We start from the raw sequence: 24,297 nt of genomic DNA on the forward strand, positions 1-24,297 counted from the left end.
CACCCATAACATTGACATGTGAATGAATCGTCTAGTTCCATCCATAGTCAAACGATAGGATTGGTTGAACTTCCCTGCATTCATTCGTCGTCTCCCATCCATGGTATAAAGTTATAAAATCAATCTCTCTCCGATCAAAACCACTTTCCAAAGTGACACATTCACGAGTGCTCGGACAATCGGCCCGCATGCCCTTGGTCCAAGCCACAACAGAAGCTCATCTCTGGCGGAAACGTGACAATCGTCCATCCATTGTCCACTTCCGGTCACCACGACTGGTGTCAAGTGCCAAGGGTGTTCCGGAACTTGTCACTCCGGCGACGACGACGTGTCCACGGATATAATTTAATTGTTATTGCGTCACACGTTCCCACCCGACGTGTCTCACATTTCTAAAGTGTTTCATGCTGGAGGCGATGTTTTATGCTGCACGCTGTAAAAATAAAGAGCTTGAATTTATTGGCTCTGATCTGGTGTTTATAAACTATTGGTTTACACACCAAGTTTGATATCATTTAGTACATAGATTGATAGAAAGTTTGCAGCAAGTACAACCATAGATCAAGGGAGTATGTTTAATCTATGGTACAGCCTTAATCACTTTATTTTACAACCTGTTTTTTTTTTTTTTTTGCCACGTCACGAAATATATGATATTTTATAGGATTTGTTTATATAATATTAACCCAGTTGTCTTAGTTTACACTTAAATTATTTTAGGGATGAAAAATATATATTTAGAGTGGTTAGCTAACATATTATTACCATCCCATTACATTATAATACAAGTTTCAATCGAGATTTTTGTTTTCTATCTGTAACTTTTTAACTATTAGAAACCTTTAAACAAAAGTATTATGCCTAGTGGTGCCGGACCGAGACTTTAACACGAAATTCTCGGCGATAACAGGTTCCATAATTCACTAGTATATTCTATAAGCCAAATGTAAACTAATAATAATTAAAACATCACGAAGAGATTTTAATATCAATATTATCAATATACAACCAACGCACATCTACAGCAGGGATCGCAAATAGACCCTGATGCGCCTGTTAATATTCACGATGACACAACATTTTCAGCTATCTCTGGGGCAAATGGAAATAAAGCAAACAATCTCCCTCATTCTCAGTCGAAATGGAGCAATTTGCCCGGGAATGTTGGAGTCAGTTGGTGTGAACTGTGAAGGCGCGAACTACGCTTCACGCGGTACACGGCTGTACTTGTATTGCCTACCCGGCGCCTTATCACTTTGCAAACTGCTGCACTTCGATACAGCACAACGAACAACAGTATTGTGTTTTTATACTTACATAATTGAAACGGTCAACCAAAATAAATCATTGTTAATTGAATGCAAAGAAGCATAGGAAGAAATACTAGATATGTTAAACTCCAAGCGAGAACGAGAAAAATAAAAATTCTCATGTTACTAGTGAATGAAATTAAACGTTTCCTTTTTCATTAAGTTAACGCTAAATTTGTAAATAAAATAAATAGGAAAGATTTTGATGAAGAGGTGAAGTTAGACACTCGTGGTCCATTCTCACTTTCAGATACTCATACCAATTATCATAATCATGGTTTCATTATCATAACCATAAATATCAATCATGATATTTATACATTACGACTTTGTTTAAAAACATCCATGCAGTCACTTTAAATAGTTAAGTTACAGGGGTCCTATGTATAAATATTTTAATTTGAAAATACAATAAATGCTTTAAATAGACATTTTATTAAAAATATACCCTTTAACAGTTACTCCTTCTTTAAGCTAGCTAAATGTAGAATTTCAACGTTACTTTTTACGATAACCAACATTGATCAAAATATTGTTCGTATTTGTAACACTCCAATGAATATATAGGCCCTCATCGTAACTTATACAGGGCAAAAATGCAAACACCATAAAGAAGCTATTCCCAACACGGGCAAACAGGGGGTCACGATAAGAGTTTTCAGGATGTACAGGGTGTCCAGGCGTACGTTTTGTACGGGGGACAAAGTTTTACACTGAACATAAAACGTAAAGCGATGTTTTACCACCCCTCAGGTGCATGCCTTATCTGAGTCCATCGTCTGCGTGTAGTCCTTATGTCTTGCTCGGACTTTATGTGCTCAATATGTCCTCGTGTAGGGGGAGATTAAACTAGGCGATGTTAACGTTTGATTACCTCGCTTATAGTTTGTGGCGAGGTAATGGAAATATACAGACAAGTATGTACATTGTTAATCCTGTCTTTTTGGTGATTGGGAAACCCATACCACCCTCATCAACTTTTTTAACTAGACGTGCACAGATAGCGTTAAGATGGACATTACTTATCTTGATTTGAACGTCTTACTCGTTTAATATACCTTGAGCGTAAACCAGTAAGCTACACAATTGATGGAAAACAGTTTCCAATAAATTTTTAATAGGGCCTACTGGCCTACTCAGCGAGAAAAGTATTGACCTCAAATTAATTTCTCCACCGAAAAAAAATGAGTGACGAATATTGGAAACAAGTACAGATGATAAGCCTACAATAGCAAAAAGAACATAAAATAAAGAAGAGTCCAGCTATAAATAATGTCCGAGCATCACAAAGAAGACTACTCACACTTCCTGAAAATTGTGATAAAAATGTTAACTTATTAGTTGTTTAAACAATAATATTTTTTCATTATAGTGGTAGGAATAAAGTCAACTGCCGCAGCAATATTATTGCGGAGAGGGACCAACATCGGAATTTCAATTACAGACTGGGAATTCATAAGGATCCTTGTCCATCGAAATGAGCAGTCGAAGTTTGGAGCTGGACCCTTGATGGACTAATCCTTTGGTTAGGTAAGTCAAATATCAGAATATGGTCATTGAGTTCAGACTCTCTTAAAAGTCCATTTCGTAATTAACTCGAAACATGTCGATCGAAATCCATAGGGTCGCTATCTAGTACGACTACTAAATAAATCGTTAACACAAATCTTTGAAAAAAAAAACAACTTCACGCCAAGACTTAAAGAAGCGTTCAACAGTTACCGTCAAAACAAAGTTCGCGGTCTTGGATGCAAATGAAACGAGCACAAGTAGCAGAAATAAAAGCCGCCCTTAACGAAGTTGTACAACAAAAAGCACTTAGTCAAGTGGAATTCTTTGAAGGCGCTTCACCGAGACAAAGAGGCAACAATTGGTCGCATCAACACTTTTGTTTCTTATTTCCCTAATGGACCCGCATCTGTTTTATCATCTCTATGATGTTTTTTAATGAATAAATATCATAAAAGTACGCTAAAACAATCAACGAGCCTTGTTAGTTTTCAAGATTAATTGAAACGTATTTACTGGAGTGTTTCGCGGTGTAAGTTTATAAGGCTATTATTTTTACCCTTGTTAAAATCAAAACACAAGGAATCATTTTCTATACTAAACATAAATAACGCAAGTGAGAGCTAAGGACACGTATTGAAATAAGTTTGTAAAAAGATTTAGACTTAAAATCACAATTGTGAATATTATGTTCAGTAAATTTATCTGAGCCCTCGTATTTAAAAGACGACTGCCTCAAATTTAATTCCCTAAAACCTCCAGTTTTAGACAATTTAGTCTTCTTTGGTTGGATAAAAACTATACTCCATCACAATAATACCACTTTTCGTCAATCAATTGTCCGAACCGTACAAACAGACGAAAGTTGCGCTGAAACGCTCAGCGCTACAAAAGGCAATAATTGATCAAATTACCAAGGTCCATTTCACGAAAACCACATCAAACTAGCCGGCCGGCGAGAGACAATGTCTGTAGCCCAGCTAGTACAGAGGTCAATGTTTTCAGCTCAGGATAGATCGATGCGTCCCCCAGACAGTTACCATAGCAACCGTCCTCCCCTCGCGGCTACCCTGTTGCTGCTTCACCCACACACACGCACACAGACAAACACAGACACAACACAGACGCACAATTAATGCCAATAGTCTCAATTCTCCTTAACTAAATACTCGATATTGGAACCAAGTATTGGATTTGTGACAAATTTAGAGACATGACGACGATGGTTTGGTAATTTATGTAGGGTTTATTGCCTTGTGATACTAATACTACTATATTTAATGTGTTTGCAAGATTTTAAATGGTACCTACAATAAAGTGACATTTTGTTAGCATGGTTAGTTTAGGTGATTTATTCGTTTTTACTGAATGTTTCACTAAATAGTAGTGGTAGTAGCCTATGAGGAAATAGTAACTAAAAAAGTCACTCCAAAAAGTCTGGTAATTTTATGACGAGTAAAATTCTAACACAATCTTAATCACTAGCATCAGTAAATGAAAGAATAATGAGTAGACATTCTGTATGGTACCGTCAAAGATAAAGTTATGTCCAAAGAAACAACAGCTTTTACTAACTAAAAAATATATATATACATACTGTGAGAAAAGCTGGTATACAAATGCTGTTGAATGACCGAAGCAAAAATTTTAATAAAGCTTGCCGTTGGATTACAGTCTTGTTCGCAGAATTTAATTTTAAACTGCTCATATGAAATTCCTACCTAGTAAACAAACATTATGAATTCTACGGCACAACATACTGTCGTGAAAGTGAGCTAACATTTAAGCGATCACACATACAATGGTATAAACAGCTCACTTTAAATATGACTAAGAAAGGAATCGCTAAGAGGAAGATCCCACATGGGATTTATATCTGATTCAAAGGGAATCCAATCCAGTTACTGCTCAAACGTGGAGGTATAAAGGATGTGAGTCAACCTCATTTATCTTAAATCAGGGTATACTCATGAGTCATGATAAACTATAGAATTTCATTCGAAATATACGGATAAATAAGATATGATGAGACTTAAAAATAGTGTAATTCAGACAGAGAATTAGAGGATTTTGAAAATGTGATGTAGAGTCCCCCTTACAAACTCAGGTTAATTGATTGTATTAAACAAACTCAATATCATGCAACTCAGTAAAAAACTCTCTTTGATGTAAATTCAATCTGCCTTGTTACAACTTACATATACAAAGTCAATGTAATTATTGTAGTTTTTTATATGGTTGTCATGGAAATTCCACTTTAAAACTTTTCACACCTGTGGGTCATTTTAAGGTTAAGAAATAGAAACGTGCGTTGGCCTGAATAATTACCAACATTTTTGTAAAATGTCATCCCTGTCCAATCTAATAGTTTTTGTTCGCACGAAACATACTCTCAGATACACGGAGGAAACCGCTTCGTTTTTTTATACAATTGTAATTTAATATTTCTGAACGCCCACGACATTTAGTCTAATTACCCCCAGTTGTAACAGTAGCAGCAGCGGTTGGGCCTTGTTAGCGGTTGTAGATGATGTAAATCGAGCTCTCGCAGCCTCTATAATGTTGCTTGTAATCAGCGTAAATGGGCTCTGAAGATAGGACGGTTCTCGTCTTGACAAGCAAATTACACTGAATGTCGCCCCACAGCCCTGTCAACTGTTTGTTGATCAAAACCTCTCTCAGGCAAATAATCACTTGAATATAAGTCACTGAATAGCAAAAAACAACGTTATGGGAGATTCATACACTACATGTCGACTAATCCACAATAGAACAATAACATTGTGTGTATCGTGCGTGTATATAAAAATATATAAGGAAGTAAAGTGAAAAATTAGAACAATTATGTTCGCAAACATGGTTTAATTCATGTTTTTTTTTTCTATGTAACTTAACATTTTGTTCGTAACAATACAATTTTATTTCCCACCAAGACGAACCATAGAACACTATGGTAAAAGGTTACAACCGACACTATAAAAACAGCTGTAATTAATAAACATCTTTAGAAAACACCATGTCTCTCACATTTCGTTTATAAATGTGTGGTAAAAACGCTTTAACTTATAACTTTCGTAATTTTTGTAGTTTTTTTTAGCCAATAACCAACCATCTCTAAGTTTTAAAATCACCGATCGCTTGATTTTATCACACAAATAGCCTCTTTCGGACAGAATTCTCCAACATATATCACTGAATGATATGATTCTCGCCCACACAACGCTTTGGGCTTGTGATTCATCTTCCGCCGGTTTAATCTCAATTTCCGTCCACTCATCGGCCTCAATCTCAGGATCATTGTCCGTTAATCTCAAGAGAATACGTCGAGTTTTAGTGGCAAATCTTGCAATTACAAGATTCTAATTAGGATTGAAACTGTAATATAATCACAGCAGTTAACACTAACCAATGAATTATAAATAAATTATAATATAAGCATTATTTTCACGAACGCCTAGTGGAAAACTTTATCAGGAAGATTAACTGTGGCTGTGAAAAAGAAAGTTAACAAATCGTCAGCAAGCGTGACCGGCTCCAGAGACCTATCAACACAGAGGCTATTTAGATACCGAGGGGCCGATTTAGATAATACGTGTTTTAGCTGGCTAAGAAGCGTTAGACTTATAGAAATTAGAACAACATTTCTTTGGTAACAAAGTATAAATCGTAAGGAATACATACTTTTTACACTGTTTAACCTAAAAATGGATACATGTCAGACAAATCTATCATCTTTCCACAATGATCGACGTTGATGTTTCTGTTGGTTCTGGAGGTCGAAGCTGTACGACGTAACACAGACAACATTGAGACATGCGGTTGTAACACTAGACTACGAGTGTGGAGAATGTGATAGTGTAAAATACGTAGTTGTCGCCGTAGGTGTGGTCTGGTGCTACTGCGCAGCTACTAGTGTTACCAAGCAACATGCGCGTCATATAGGACTACTACGCAGCGCAGTGGACGTAAACTTTGACCATCTGTAGAAGTTGACATCTCATTTCATGATTAAGTTGTAACCAGGTTTGAAATTAAAAATTATATTGTTGAGTTGACCATTGACTCAAGTTTGAGCAAAACTTTGATTCGGGGGACAAAATATTAAGTCGTGGAAAACTAAGGTCTAGTGTAAAAAATGTTTACATAGGTAACGAATAAAAAAACACACGATATTGTCAAAATTATTGAAAAATGGGAAATTGCGTGAAGCGTGAGTCCAAGTTTACTTCAGACTCGGTTTACGGCCTCTAATACATTTTTATATCGCCGTAAGCGAACTTCTAACATAACTGGCTGCCATAACCAACTTTTACGACCTGGGTCGGTAAATTGTGTTTGGTGACTTTCGGACTAGAAACTTTATAAAAAAAAACATTTCTTAAGGGTGAAACTTAAAACAGATTGATTTTAGACTATAAACATTAAACACCTTCCAAAAAAACATTTCTGAAGACACGAGGTTCTGGACGTTTCGTGAGTTTATGATAATCTTCGCTTACAATATACAAGCGATATATACAAATTATCAAAAATTGCTGTGTTCCGAAATATTTTGGAATATTTTGGAAATATTTACCGTTACCTTAACATAATATAACCTCAAAAATACCATTCCACAAATAATGAGGTAAATGTAAAAACTTGTAAAATGTAGATAATGAACCAAACAACGCAGAAGGTAAATTTTTAAGATAGCAGAGGTGGATTAAGGAGTAAGGTTGAAGGTGAGATTACAATGGATAGGCTCAAAGTTGATGTAATTGAGAGGAGTTGCGCCTTCTACTTAGCTTAGACTGTCCGGCGCACACCTGTGTTTTCTCTGTTGCTCTCGGCTCCAGTCTTCATCCATACCTTTTTATAATGTTAATCGCACTTATATATTGAACTAAACAGATTAAAAAGTCGAAAAGTAACTTTTTGACGACAAAAAGAGATACTACACACAGATAATAGTGGGTAAATATTATTTTCTGACATTTAACGATGGATAGTAAAGAGAGGAGGTATTTTAAACTGTAGAACTCGTTGGGTAAAGATTTGCTTGATAAGCCGTCAAAAAAATTGCCGCAACTTTGCGACGGGGAACAAATACGGAGAGTATTAATAAATTTACGTGAAATAATTCGTAAGATGACCCGTAGGCTACGGACAAGTGGGCTGCTGAAATTTTTTCATTAGTTAATTAATGTAAAAAATGAAGAACATAAAATACATTGATGAAGAAAAATACATGTACAAATTTCTATCAATGCGTGTACAAAGCGAGCAGGCTCGTCAAAATCAATACACAGTCCACGTACAGGGTCGGGTGGTGGAAAACTTTATTGAAGAATTTCCATAAAACGGCCTGAGTGAGTAAATGGAGGAAGCGGGAGAAGTGGTACATATTGACATCACCGGGGTAAACGTGTTAAGGCTGCTAATTTGTATACTTTAGGGGTAGAGGAATTTAAATTACCATTCACTCATTATGTAGCACTAATTTATAGGCTGGAGGTAGGGTTGAAAACTGATGGACCTACACTTCATTGTGCGAATAATATGCGGACTTGTGAATCTCGTATTTTTTACAATCGATTTCATTCGTGTGGGTATTGTTTTGTTTTGTTTTTCTATCTCGAGTTTGGAAAACTGGTAGGAAGGTTTTGTAAGATTATGCTCCCAATCACAAAGCCACTTTAAGATAGTGGTAAGTGAGAGAAGGGACAATAAATGTAACACTCCAGGAAAGAAAACAACAAAACAAAGGGCGTTAACAATTTTGTGTTAATGGTGTTAGGTAATTTGTAAAACGAGAAGATTGGGTTTTAAGTTGGTTTAGAATCAATAAACTAAATCTGAACAGATTAATCCATCTGTAACTTTGAGGGTTATTGGCTTATTTTCATCACGAAAAATAAAAATCAGTTTTAACCAAATGGTGTTTCACTTACAGTGGAAAATTAAAACCACTCTTTACACTATGTATAAATACAAATCGAGGTCACTTCAGTCGAGATGTACGATACGAAAGTACCCCTCAATATAAAAAATCTTTCAAAGACATCTTTCTAACATTTTCACCTTAAGCACTTAACATTTAGAACTGTTGTAGGCGAACACAATGCAGAGCTAATCAAACTGCCCCGTCCTGCCGAGGGAGTGGCAGGATGGACTGCAGACGCCAGACGACTCCAGGACTCCTGGTCGTCACGGGAATGAAGAGTTTGAGGAGGAAACGTCACACGGTGGACACAGATAAGTCATTAGCTGTACAACAGTCAACAACGTCTTGGGCGAGTACTTCGTGGAAGCTACAAGGAGTGGCGCATGCGGGATTGTTTCTCCACATAAAGACTCCAGAAAAGACTATAACGATATTGAGAAACATACTTTGTGTATATAATGGACTCGAAACGAAACATTTCTTTTATTAAGTTCTTTCTAAACTCTGATGACGTAGATCTACCGGCGAGTATTAGTACTGAGGTCAAAATTTCCGTAGTAATTGCTTCAACACTCTTTCGTTTCTAATCGATTATCATGATATAGGTACGTAACTAAGACGTATTTTGGCCCAAATATGAATAAATTGTTGCTGAAATGATTTTTAAAATGTTTTACCTACTCAAGATAAAATGTTTCTTTCGACAGGACTGAAATAAAAAGCCCAATGATCAATGACCACTGGGCACAGTTCAGAACCATCAAAACATGGTGTATTCTTATTTACAGGAAATATATGTTAACCACATGCTAAGATTGGCACAATCTGAACTATGCATGTCCTATATATTCTTTAAATAGCTTTAAACACTCTAGTGTGACTTGATAAATCCAGCAAATGTCCGACAGCACCGCCATGATGTTTGTCCCTTTGTCGTAAGGTATGGATGTAATATGGCAAGTGAAGGCGGGAACGGAGCCAAGATTCAACCCAATTTCAGCGTAATTACGCCATTGTGATGTTGGAATAACGCAATTTCAGTTAACCTCCCCACGAGGGTCCCACCGCGTCAAAAAGCTTTGTTTTAATTGCGTGTAATTTTGTTGCCCACGCTGATGACCCTGGCTTGCAAATTCAGAGGCAATGTTATCGTTGCTCGTCTATAAACATTTTTAGATGAATTAAACAGTATATTAACAGTTTTGCTTCGTCTATGTTTTGTAAATATATTATTTAGCCAGTATAAAATCTTTTAAATTCAGCCTAATCACGTTCAATGTCAAGGAAAAGAATGATGTAAAAACTTTCTAAGTACACTTTAAACTGCAGGATATGTTAAGACTATAACTTGATAATTTAGGAATATTTCCAAAAAGTAACTGTTAATAAAACGTGTTAAGTAGGCATAGGTAGGAGTAGTATTTTCAGTGAGTTTTTCTTCAATGTTAAAAGTTAGCTGTTAAAATTGTTATTTTGCTTAAGATTTTGAGTAGTACAGATACTGTAAACTAGTTTCTAACTTCGTGTTGTGAATTTAAGTTCTTGAAACCTGTTGGTGGACAACAACACACCGTCCACACCCAGCTAATATAAATATTTAAAAGATGTGCAATGACCACAGACAGCCTGGTCCAGCTGTTGCTAGACTGTGGCAGTGGGCGGGTCTAGTGTCTAGTGTCTAGTGTCGGCTGCTTGACCTTGGATGACCTCAGTGTTAGGGTGACCGCAGGCTGACCACAACTCGGGCTCATCTGTCACTCCATCACAACAACACGGCGCTAAGGTGTCGTAATAGTGAGATCCGGGGTACTTTAACATCATGAGGTAAAGTATTATTGCTTATTAAGCATTGGTTATGTTTTGTTACAACTGATAATGTCTTCTACAAAGTGGACGAGAAATTACATTACTGTCTAACAGCAGTATGGAAATTGAATTCAGAAAGATCAGCATGTGTTTGAGGTGTATGTGAGATAATGAGAATCATCTCTTATAGAGATGGATTGAGCAATATTTGGGCGAATCTAGTTTGTCTTTACAACAATTATCCAATCTTCCAAATTCAAAACACCCTGGTGCGAAACCATCTCCAAAAACTCCCAAATCTAGAGTTCGCTTTCACGTGCCAAAAGGCTGCTAGGCGGCGCTTCCAGTCATAAAACCGAGGTCGTAAATCGTCAAGTCGCGGCTTCAAGACGTGTTTATAGCGCGGTTGAAAGCCGCGGATGGACAGTATTTAGCACTTAGCGAGGTTTTGGCGGCAAACTGCCGGGGGGCTTCCGGTGCGGCGATGATGGCGGGAGACCTTGACATTCCTCTGGAGCTGAGTCAACGACTGAGAGTCTAGACACGCAGTACAAGCTAATAGGCTAATTATCACTACTGTCACTGTCTACGAGAATTACTGAGCATTCAACATGACCTTCGATGACTCGTGCATCCAGTCGTCACTGTCGTCAGATACATTATGAAAATCAGCCTTTTGCTATCAATGACGCTCAGTGACACAAAACCGCTCAAAACATATCTCTGTGATTGCTAATATTCAGGTCGGCTAGTCTCCTTATATATTATTCTCCGACCACTTTTCACCCTACTAAACTGCTCTCATTCATTGCCTATGAGCCATCGTACGACGAACAACCGTCAAAGTGACGAGAACTTCTCAGTGAGAGTGCTGGCATTCAACATGACCTTCGATGACTCAGGCAGGATATTTAGTGCACACGCTGAAGGATTGAAGGTTGGTTACTCATGCATCCACTAACTCCTTCTTTCACAAATCAGGTTTACCAGAGTTATGGGTAGGGTCAAATGCCAGCCGTTTTATTTGACATAGGTTACCTTACGACTAACAACCCTGGGTGACTAAAGAGTAAACACATCTCTGCAGTGTGTTGGCTCATTGACTTTGAGTCTAAATATAATTCAAACCGTTTACATTCAAACAAAAAACACATAACCAACACAACACATCCACGTGTTTAATCATACACAATAACAAACACCGAGGGCAAAAACCTCAAGTTGGAAAGTAGTAGCAGAGCCGAGAGCCGAATAGAGGAGATAATGATAGACGGTAGACAAGGGGCCAGCGGGGCCGGTGATTTGGGGGGCAGAGACGTGACTGGGCATTTCGGGGCTTGAGCCACGCGCTGGGCAACACAACACGGGCATCAGCATTGTCAGTGGCCTACAATTGTGTGTTCGGGCGCCTTTGTTGGACGTTCCCAGAACACGTGGGAGTGGGAATGCCACCTAGATCGTATCGTACTTTCTACATAGTTCGCGAGTTTACTAAATTTGCGAATTAGTGGGTGTGTTATTTTACAGTTGGCTATGTGACACTGCATTGAGTTCAGTATTGTGACAGATAAATCGTGGCAAGCTCCATTGAATTCGATAACAATCAAATACACATCGATCGGTTATTTCGGAGTGTAGAGGGAAAAAACACCACTGTATGGTCTATTCTAATTCTGAATAATAAACTGATTGCTACTAGCTCTGCATCAGATCCAGTTTCGCCACATGACAGTCTGGCAGATTGTACCAAACTTCAGATTGCACGTCATTGTCATCATTGCATCATTTTTATGCATATATAGATAGAAAGGTTTCTAAAAACAAATAACTACAGCTTACCTCTGCTACTGGTTCCTCTTTGGTCACATTTCCGTTCTTCGCCTCGTCCTTGTTCACGTTCGGTTTGCTCTTGTCTTTCCTCGAGAAGCTGATCGACCTGAAGCTCCACTTCTTCTTTTCCTTCTTCTTTTTCTTCTCTTTGCCTTCCGGCGTCGCTGCTTCGTCTGTGGATTTGTCCTTGTCTTCTGGACTTTCTGGAGCACCGTTTACTAGGCTTTCATCTTTCTTCTCGTCCGTTTCACTCTTTGCCTCCGTTTCTTCTTTTTCCTTCTTCTCCTCTACGACTTCCTCTTTCGCGGCGTCGCCGTTTATTGTTGGTTGTAACTCCTGAAAATAAACAGTCGGGTAAATATATGAATGTTTACGTGTTAAAAGAGGCTAACACCATACTTGTACATGATTTACCAGTAGACGAAAATAATACTTCAGTCATGCATTTGTGAACTGTGACATGAAATAATTACAATCCATACATATTTCTAAAAGTTGTTAGGGAACATCAGATTATTCACAGATAATCAAATACGCTAGTGTAACATATTAATACACTGTATAATTAGGGTATCAGAAGTGCCCCTCCCAACTTATTTACGTACGCAGTACAATATTGTTGGTTGAAAAATAACTCTCAAACAACACGTCATTCATAACCCGGCAATTGCCCTCTCAAAAGCCCAAACAAACTGGCACACAATGAATCTTCTGTTGTTGGACAAGACAAATGCTGAGAGGAGGGCATTCATCGCTGTAACTGGTAACACTGCTGACTGCTGACTAACAAACAACCACCAGTCATCTTCTGCTGATAGCGTCGAATCATTTTCCTTGCATGCCACGAGCCCACAAATAAATAACAAGAGCAATGGATATATCGTGATAGGCAAAGTTTATTATATGTAACTTAGACGATGCACAAATGTTGACAGTAGTTTACCTTCATTTTTACTCAGAAAGACATCGAATCCTATTCTATTGATGGGTTAAAAACCTTCCACTTCTTGCTTGGAATCTGCATTACATAAGACTTCTGAACATGTTATGTAGGTAGGCCTACATTTAACTACGAATGCGATTCCCACGTAAACAAAACTAAACCGCATCTAGCCACACCCAGCGGCCAACTTGACCACACTGCAGTGTAACCGCATTGCGTTGCCACACTGTACACTGTACATGATGCAAACACTGCGGTTAAGAATACCAACCTGTGTACACGGGAGAATTCAACTTATCAAATGTATGCTGGATTTTTATTACACATAAGACCTCTCATCTGCAAGGGAATTTTCATGTGTTGGGTGAAGCTATAACCGTAAACTTCATGGCAAGACATAGCAGTCGGCGACTCAAATAGTACATTGTCTTTTAGCCCCTTCAAAACTATAAGTTTAAATTGTGTTTATATAGTTTATACTTAGTCATTGGTAAAACGCAGTACTGTATTCCATGTATATTGTATGGCAAATAAATTGATTGCAGTCGATTGCTTAAATGGATTTATCTTATTTAACATTTTGCAAGCTTTTAACACATTCACTATCAAGTGTTAGATAACTGTCCAAGCAGAGGAGTGTGACGACTGTAGTGAACCTGTTAAATGGGCTTTTAAAATTTAACCAAAAACAGCAATTTTCTCTTGTTTGTTGGAACAGAACACCTCACTAATAGTACTTACTAGGAAATACAGCACGGATCTAGATCTAAGCGTGTGTTGAGGAAAGAAACGTAGAAAATATGAATTCGTTTAGTATGCAAGTCTGTTGTCCCAGGAGTATTTTTGAGTAATTTAGATCAATTTCCCCGTGTTTAGAGCTACTAGCGTCGTGTTTTGGGAAAACACTTAATATTTCATCCACAAACTGTGTTTACCAATCATATTTACTATCTATTGTGACAACTTCATAGTGAGACAAACAACTCTCTTATTTTGAATAGAAAATAGTAGTATGGATTACAAATAAGTGGTATCATCTTTTGTTTTCTTCTCTACATTACGCACGCGTAGCTCACAACCAGTGGCTGAATGAACAAGCGTTTCCCACCGAATTAGATCTTGACATTGACAGTGCGAGCGTGAGTGTGGAATTCGTCCAGTGAATTGAATTGAATAATTGATAGAGTAAATTAGGTTGGCGCCGAGCCCGGGGGTAATTAATTGTCTGAGTCAGCACAGATGGGAGATGTGCGAGTGAGACAGTAGTATATACTACTACTGCAGTATCATTGCATATGCTACAGGCATGCAACCTGCAACTCTACTTATCAGACATTGTATTCCATGTGAACACGTTTGGTTTGTGAGCTTTATTGTTTTTAACTACACCATTGCCTTTTTAAAAGTTTTTTTGTGAACGGCCCAAACCTTGGTCTTTTCACCACCATTCAACGTCGACTTTTTAGATAGCATATTTTTACTAGACATTCCATTTCCATGTTAGAGTTGTAGCAAGTTTTATGAAAAAATATATACTTGTATTAATTAAACGACTGCTAAATTGCGCTGATTAGTTGCTTTTTCTGTTTTACGCAGACTTTTTACTGGCAAAAACTGAAATTACAGCATTTTTAGAGGCCTCATAAATTATCTAGTAATAAAAGATAAGGATGAAAATATAATTTTAGACAGTATCACACTCTCTGAGCTGTTAATTCAACTACTGTACGTTAATTTTAATCAAATGTTGGCTGCAAGTGGATCATATAAATTGGCTTCTGCATTCAATAGTCAATTATGTAATCATTAATTAATTGACTGTTCATCAATGAATAATTACATCGAGGTCCAGAATCAATTTCTTTGGAATCGAACCAGTCTTTAGATTAGAAGGCGAGCACTTTGACCACTCGCACTTGTACATTACGGTTGAACAAAAAACAAACTCTAGCACAGGTAACTTTTTTTAAATTTATTGTATATGATACTTAAATTCTTTACAATCACAGGAACAATACAAACCGTTAAACGACTGATCGCGATGTTAATTTTTAACGAGTTTATGTTTCATGAAACTCTAGCCATCTTTTGTGAAAATATGTAATTTAAACTTGTTGAGTGTTGTTCGTCAATCTTACTTTAGTCGACTTATACTAAAAACAAAGCAAAATACATTTAGGATGAATTATACAAAATGTACTACACGAAACATGTGTTTGTAAAACATTGTAGGGATATAAATACTGCATGAAATAAAACTCGCGTTGTAATGAAAACAGATTCCGTGTATAACTGAATAACACTGAAGCAGTCTGATGTAGCCTATAAACGAATTGCGCCACTGATTGCTGGGCACGAGTCGCATGCATTATACCGTCTAATATGGAGCACTGATAACTGATATGACTACTTCCGGTCTGATAGCCTAGCTTGATAGCCCGCCTCAGTTGATATTTATGACTATTTAAATTATTGCCGGAGCATCTCCTTAACAGTACAATGCAATCCATTCATCGATCGTCAAAACTGCCATGATCAACTTTACAAGAATCTGTCACATTCAGATTTTCCTTAAATAAATATTTGCGCTTTTCAAAAAACCAAGGCAAATAAAATTAAGTTAACTCTACGATCGGTAACTGTATGGTCTGTGAGCAAGTAGTGATTGTACTGATTTCGCAAATTAGAGCAAATTTCAAGGAGCAACAACCCAGTTAAATTATTTTTACTTGGTGACGTTTCTTATGATACCTTGTTACATTACTCCGGCCCCAAGTAAGTAGAGAGCGAGTGTAGGAGATTGCACTGATTACATGAAGTAAAGTATGACGGTCAATTATCGTACGGTCCGACCGACTGGAACTATCCGAGCAGCTGCAATTACTACTAACAACACGTTTACCGTTAAGTTTAATCGATGTACCGAGGCTATTGTAGAACAAGACCTCATACTAGAGCAGGCCTACGTCTGGTAAGTTGAAAAGGGTTACAATATTTCAGTTATGCTAGTTAAAAACGTAAAATAAAGTTGCAGTGTTAATTGCATTTGACCTGGATGTTACAATGACGAGACATGCATCTCTTATCCTCATTTACAATCTGAACCTTATTGCATCAATAAAAATGACTCTTGCAAATTTCACAACCTTGTAGAGTTTCCTTGTTTCTATAATATAGGTCAATACGAGTATGTTCTAGTTATTTATCGTCGCAAACAAACCTATCAGGTGAGACATGTTATCAAGTAATCTACCACAACAACACTGGTGACTCAGAATGTACACACATGCATACATCTGTGCAATACACATACAGTACTGTATATATCATTTACTTGACTTAAAGTAAAATAATACAAATCAACTGAAGAAAGAGGTTGTTGTTTCTGTCCTTGGACACTGGACAGTGGACAGGGCTACACAAATCATGGGGACACCGAAACTGCCACGACGTTTTACGATCATGCTCCATACTGAAACTGCCACGGCAATTAGTGAGGATTATAAGGGTGTTTTTGAGAGGGCTAGAAACACTGAAACTGCCACGGCGGATTCCCCAGATAGACGGGGAGAAACGGGAGACTCAAAATTCCCATTTCTGTCTTAACCTTTTCTTTCACAATAATACGTTGATTGGAAAAATAAGTGATTGATTTGCCCTTTCGTATTTATATTTTAGGAGTTATTTTATGTTAATTTAAGTTTTTAGTGTTGCGACTGTTAGAGTATTTACTTTATATGTATTTATTCCGTCTCTTGAGAATATATTTGCATAAATGAATAATTATTTACCACTAAGAAACAAGTTTTATGTTTCATTTACCACTTTTATAACACTGCATTTTATATGATCTGTTCGACGCTTTTAATTACACGAGAGGTGATCAAATACTAATATAATACTGTAAAACTGTAATATTCAAAAATAGTTTTATTCGCCCAAGAAAATACTGTACCCAACCATGGTCTGCAGAGGGGCGTTCACGTGGAATCTCAGTGGAATGCCCTCCTATAAGCTTGACTCATGTAATATTTTTCAAATTCCGTATTTCTCAACAGTTTTGTGCCATCCTTCAGAGAGTTAGTAGTAAGGGTGTTGGTGTGTTAGTTATACTTAGTTGATAGTCTTTCGATGGAGGATAAGATATTTGAAACGAAGAGAAAGGGCGCGGCGTTGTTAGTAGACGGCTACCGTTTTGTTATACAAAGTGTGGTGTTAATAAGTGGTTTTGCTAGAGAAAAATCGGGGAGGATGTCGAGCAAAATGCTTCACATATTATATATAACAACGAGTAACAGTAACTGAAACGATATTAACGCGTACCATTCTTCAGTCACTGTAGTGGGTTGAGTTTAGATAGAGACATCTAGTTTTTGTCGATATTTTTTCTTCGATATATATTTCTTCGACTAATGGCCTATTAATATGAGGTGTCACTCGATGGGGCCACCAAAATAACCCATTTTTGGTTTAAGAACAAAATTTGAATACAACAAAAAGTTCACTTGCGTGATATAGAGACGTGTACAGACTTTTGTTTTCTTGGCGTAACCCATTAAAAAGTTAACTGGTGATGTCCATACGTTTGCACAGCCCTGTATATGTGAATAAATGAAATTTATAATTGAGGTATATTACTAAATAAATATGCAAAAACATACACCGAGTCTCATTTCATTCTAATTAAACATGAGAAAATGTGATCATTTACATTATGTACTAGGTAAACTGATTCCCAATTTTCATTTTCTATCAATATCTTAAAGTATTCTTTAGCCTGCTGCTAAAGAATACTTTAAGATATTGATAGAAAATGAAAATTGGGAATCAGTTTACCTAGTACATAATGTAAATGATAAATACTCAGTTTTTGAGAACACGATAAATCACCTTTTTAACATCGCTTTTCCAAAGATGATAATGAATAACAAAAAAGCAAGGGAAAGGAGGAAAATAATTCTTGGACCTGACACTATTGAGTTAGGAAGAACTGTTCGGGAATTACATATAAAAACTAAGGACCTACACTCGAGCCACTTCATGAGACAGTATTACTTAAGAATGAAACAGAAATATAGATACCAAATTCGTCAACTAAAATCGGCCCAGATATTAAAAGACATCAATAACTCTGACAACAAATCCAAAGCAATATGGCAAATAATAAAGAAAAACAAAAATTGTACGGACAGTAGAAATAAACCTATTAAGATTACAAATGATAGTGGTAAAGAAGTAGAAAATCCTACTGATGTTGCTGAGATTTTCAACAAATTTTTTTTGAAAGTTGGCGGCACATCCCAAGGAGTCCACAGTTTAAATGCCAATACTTCAGTAAGAGATTCATTCTTCCTTTATAAAACAAACGAGAACGAGATTTTAAAAATAATTAAAGAAATGAAAAACAAAAAATCTTCTGGAGCTGATGAAATTTCACCTAATGTTATTAAAGAAATTGGTCACTTAATTTCTAAACCCCTAGCAAATATAATCAACAGTTCATTTATAACAGGAATATTCCCTGACTCACTAAAGACCTCCGTTGTGAAACCATTGTTTAAAAAAGGCAAACCAACGATGTGTGATAACTACAGACCCATAACTCTAGTCTCAACCATATCTAAAATATTTGAAAAGGTAGTAATTATAAGATTAACACAATTTTTAGAAAAAAATAATGTCATGTTTAAGAATCAATTTGGATTTGTAAAAGGAAAATCAACAACTAATGCAATGTTTACCCTAATAAATAAAGTAGTACGGGCTCTAGACTCAGGAGAAAAGGCTTTAGGGCTTTTCTTTGATCTGAGCAAGGCCTTTGATACCGTAAACCACGAATTACTTCTCATTAAACTGGATTCAATTGGGGTGAGAGGGCTGGCACAGGATTGGTTCTCCTCATATCTCCACAAGAGGGAGCAGTTTGTTGAGGTCAGAGGAGTTGACAGTTCTGGGTGTGCTCGACCCTTTGTCTCCTCTCGGGACATCGTCACTTGTGGGGTTCCCCAGGGATCTGTCCTTGGTCCTGTGCTGTTCTTGATTTATGTAAATGAACTGCCTTCAAGTGTTGAGGCTGGGGAGGTCTGCCTTTTTGCGGATGATACGTCTGTAGCCCTGTCTAGCTCAACTGCCGAGGAATTGGAAATAAAATCTTTTACTGATGCAAATAATATTAAGCAGTGGTTTGACTCCAGTTTACTGAACCTCAATCCCCAAAAAACTGAATTGCTCCGTTTTTCAATCCAAGGCAATCCTTCTACAAACATCCTTCTAGACGATGTAGAAATTGAGTCTTCGGACAGCGTAAAATTCCTTGGTCTAATATTAGACAAAAACCTCAGATTTCATGACCATGTCAACAATGTATGCATGAGAGTGGGGTCTGGCATTTTCCTTTTAAGGCAACTATCACATTTCTCCGATCAGAATGTCCTTCTGACAGCCTATTATGGTGTCATCTTCCCTCATTTGGTCTACGCAGTACCGACATGGGGATGCGAGAATGATAGAACTAGATTTTTATTTCGACTCCAAAAGAGAGCAATTCGAACTATCTTTAAAATCAGTCCAAGAACTTCTTGTAAAGATTTCTTTTTGTGTTCAAGTATTTTAACTTTTCCTTGCTTGTACATTCTTGAAACACTCTCTTTTTTGAAAAACAACTTCTCTATCTTTGCAACTCCCAGATCTTGCCCATATTCTCTGCGAAACAGCCTCAATCTCCAGATACCTAAGCATTCTACAACTTTTTTCAAGAAACATCAATATTATAACGGAATCCTGCTCTTCAATGCTTTGCCGAAACATCTAAAAATTGAGTCAGACCCTGTCATTTTTAAGAAAAATCTTCGGAAATTACTAATATCTAAATGCTACTACCGTGTCCGTGAGTTTATTGCTGACGGGCAGTCATGGGCATAATGAATGAATAAAAAAATAAAAAATTAAAATTAAAATGTAAACCAAATGTAAATAGCTATGGCATGTAGTATAAGGAATTTTTGATATATTTTATGTATTAACTTAATATAATTGACATAACCAATGCATGTAAACTATGTAAATCTGGTTGAATAAATGACTTATGACTTATGACTTATGACTTATGTGAAACAAATTCGTGTTGATTTCCCACCAGGCGTAACAACCGTGACAATTTTCTGTGATCATAGAAACGACCGAGATTATTACTTAAACGCCTAAAAATGAAGAATCGGCGTAAGATCGTATGTTACGATCGTGGCCAAATCCGTGATAATTTCTAGCGATCATACGTAGAAATAACTGTGATGGTAAACTACGACAGCAATGATGATGACCGGTGATGATTTCACAATTGCGGCAACATTCGTATTCATCTCCAGCGATCATTTTAACACCCGTAACTATTTTTCGAAAAATTAATGATCATCTTGCACTTGCGGCTTAGTGTGTGATGATATATCGATATTGCGCCAATATTCGTGGTCATTTCTACAGTAGTCTCTCGCAATGGCGTTTTTCGATTACGCAAAACGTGTAAGCTCTGTGTTTTCGGGTGGATTTTACGGCAAATATTTGACCATTTTTATTTCCCGGTGTCTTACTACATTCAATACAGACAAAACAATACAGACAATTAAATTCAGTACAACTCATGGACTTTTTCCTGATACTTAAAATTCACGTGCTATTCCCGGTTGCTAGGTTGGCAGAATTAGGTGACCCTGAATTATCACTACAAGTAGCCTAGGCTAATTAGGATTTATTTTTTATCAACCTTATCTAAAATGTATACTTATCAATTTTGAAGTTTTTATCTGGTATTATTAATGTAAACCTGCACATTATTCACCTTATGTATACAAGTATAATTGTATCTGTATATTTCTTGGCCTAGTCTTGTATTTTATTTGTATTTCGTACTAAACAAAATCTGGACAGACTCGAACTCAATTCTGTGTATTCTAGTCATCACAAAGGATCTCATACTTCGACGCCAATTCCTAAGACAATTGGAACGCAGTGCGCGCAGTATTTCCAACTCATTGCTGAAAAGCATGTTTTCATGGTATTCCCAGCTCATTTCTAAATACATTACCTCCACCGCAGCCCGCAGCAAACCTGCACACAAAGTGAATTTCAATTTGTTTGATTGGAGACTTACAAAAAATTGTCCATAAACAAGACATATTTATTCCCCATTTAAATAACATTAGATTTAACAAATACCTAGGGTTTACTGCTACGGCGAGGTTAAAAGTGTTTTTTTTTTGCAAAATATTAATAGTATAGGATGAAATCAATAAATTCGCCAAATATGATCAACATCTTTATCACAATTGTGTTTTATTTATACTTCAGGTCACGTATCCTGCTGTGCTATTATTTGCATTAGATTATGTTTCTTCTTGTGTAATTTTGACGATGCCTACCTACACCTTGGTATATTTATAAACTGAAAACTTCAAATCTAATGATAAAATATGTGTTTATCGTGTTCTTTAACCCCATTAATTCACTATAACGGGTTAAGAGCATTCATATAATACATTTGGGTAGTAAGAAACATTTTACATTCAATTGCAATCTTAATCCTTTAGAACATATTATTTAATTATTTCTGACTTCATCGGTAGTTAAATGGATTTTCTATTGATACTTGATTTAAATAAGTACAAAGTTAGTATGGCGTCTTTTAAGTAGTGACATGAAAAGCATTTAACTAAGTTATGAGCAAAGTAAAGTGTTGTGTTTCAAAATCGTCACTGTGATGAGTGAGGGATATTCTCATTCCCGTTTCTCCCTGCACGTTGCCAAACCAACCTCCCCTTCCTGAGGAATCCGACGTGGCAGTTTCAGTGTTTCTAGCATTCTCAAAAACACCCTTATAATCCTCACTAATTGGCGTGGCAGTTTCGGTATGGATTATGATCATAAAACGTCGTGGCAGTTTCGGTACAGCCCAAATCATCTAACACCATCCTACCCACACCATCCTTCACTCATATTTGGGTTAAAATACGCACCAACTGGGTAGACCTCCTCATCTCAATTATTGATAATGATAAAATTATTCTACTAAAAACAATTAATTGAAAATAATAAAAAAACACGTTGAACACTTGAATCTAAATACCACTGGGATTTGACAATACCTTCATTCTCAATATACAACCCTCTCCATGAACACGAGGATCGTAAAATAGCTTCCTGACTTATTAGGTAAGTTCAATTTTAGGTCACTGGGAGTAATATGAATCAATCGTTGCCAAACCGACGTCAAGCAGACAGCACAAAATCGGCCTTGGAAACATGTTGCTGCCACAAGTGTAGCATGTTACACTGAATCATACGTTCGATAAGGCTTATGTAAACAGACAATACTGTAGAACCCGGACCTGCTGCTGTCATATGGTATTTACATAGAGTAATTTAATAAAAATTAACAAAACATGTATACAGTTTGAACTTCTCTAGTTCATATACAAAATCTCGGGAAGTTTCACTAACTTAATTTAAAAATGTATTAACCTTCCTATCGTCAATGGAAAATATAAATAAATAAATGAAATCACTCTGCATAATGTATAGCTGTAATTATAACAAATGCACACTAACAATCAAGATAAAGAACTTTGAAATAAACAATGTGAAAATAAGTACCTAAATCTTTAGAGATGATGATGATGGCCTGATCTTTAGTTCTATATCATTTTTATAGAAACATCCTGTAAGTCAATAGATTTGAAAAGGAGGCACTATCTATTAGCATTCATTCAACCACGCAATACCAGTGTCATAAGGCTTGAAATTGTTGGTTTAGGCCCTACACGCAGAGGTAAAACATTGCGAAGAATTCGATTTAACAAGCTCATGTATGCATGTGCATGTTGCACAAATGAGGGGAGGTTTTTCAGTGCCCTACTGCCACAAATTCTTTCATTTGAGGCCGGGGAGTATTTTTTTCTAAAAAGAATTTATGGGTCACACGCATTAAGAGTGAATACATGCAAATCATGTGATGGTGACACAATTTCTAAAGGGTGAATGTATTGTTAACATGCGATGACATTATTAGGACACTGAAATGGCCAAATTAATGTATTCGTACAGATTTCTATAAAGGTGTCTACGACGTGTCTATTGTTTGTGTGAAGAGTATAAAACAGTTAACGAAATTTATTTGTGAAAACTACATGTTCCATTGTTAATTGTAGTTAGGAAGCGTCATATACCTAAATCAAACGAGTACAAGAATTAATTCAAATCAGCAATTTGCCGCCTACTAGTGCCAATCTTTTAAAACATTGCATTTTGCATGATCAGAGTGAAACAAGTATACCGAACTGCTTTTATAAAGCGTTCACAAGTTTTTTCACCACCTCGACGATTTAAATTTTCCACAAAAAAAAGTAATTATCATACAACGCCTGGTAAGCGAGTCCACCAACGGTTACCGATGACCTTGAAACCGCAACAACACAATGGTGACCCGGCGTTATCAGCACCAAGGTCACCGGGGTCAACTCGGCGTGGCTTATCAGTGATCAGCGCGACATTGGCCTTATCATTAGAGCGTGCGGCGGCAGCAACCACCGTGCTGATAGCAAGTTACATCATGATGCTGATAGGCACGTCAATGGAATAATAAATCCCCGTCTACGAACATGTAAACTATATTTTTAGCTTTCCCAAATTACGAATAACAGCTAACATTTTAAAGTCTGGTATTAAAAGCCCACAAACATAACTGGATTCCAAAATCAGCCAGAAGAATTGTAATTTCCCATCGACACAACGGAACTACCGCATCAATCACTAAATCAATGACGTTTGAATTGAATTAAAGTCTTATCCGAGGTAGATCTGCGCCTTACACCTCACAACCCCTTGTAAGGGTAGGATGGGTGGGTGCGGGAGGAGGGACCACGCCTTTTAGGCTCTCGTCTGTTATCAGATAAGCAAAGTATCGTGTACAAGCACTTTGCACA

The 24,297-nt window shown here is 36.9% G+C and overlaps 1 protein-coding gene across 2 annotated transcripts in view; it reads right to left on the bottom strand.

The window, feature by feature from the left end:
- LOC128985449 (uncharacterized) overlaps window positions 1–24,297 on the bottom strand; it is a 111,058-nt gene that overhangs the window by 19,823 nt on the left and 66,938 nt on the right. For both annotated transcript variants that reach the window (XM_054404935.1, XM_054404936.1), the window contains exon 3: window positions 12,391–12,717. In XM_054404935.1, coding sequence (XP_054260910.1) covers window positions 12,391–12,717 — 327 coding nt within the window. The remainder of the gene's footprint in view (window positions 1–12,390; window positions 12,718–24,297) is intronic.

Source organism: Macrosteles quadrilineatus, unplaced genomic scaffold, assembly GCF_028750875.1.
Source record: "Macrosteles quadrilineatus isolate MER2022 unplaced genomic scaffold, UCM_ALF_1.0 Scaffold_2__2_contigs__length_208266976, whole genome shotgun sequence".
Taxonomy (NCBI): Eukaryota; Metazoa; Arthropoda; class Insecta; order Hemiptera; family Cicadellidae; genus Macrosteles; species Macrosteles quadrilineatus.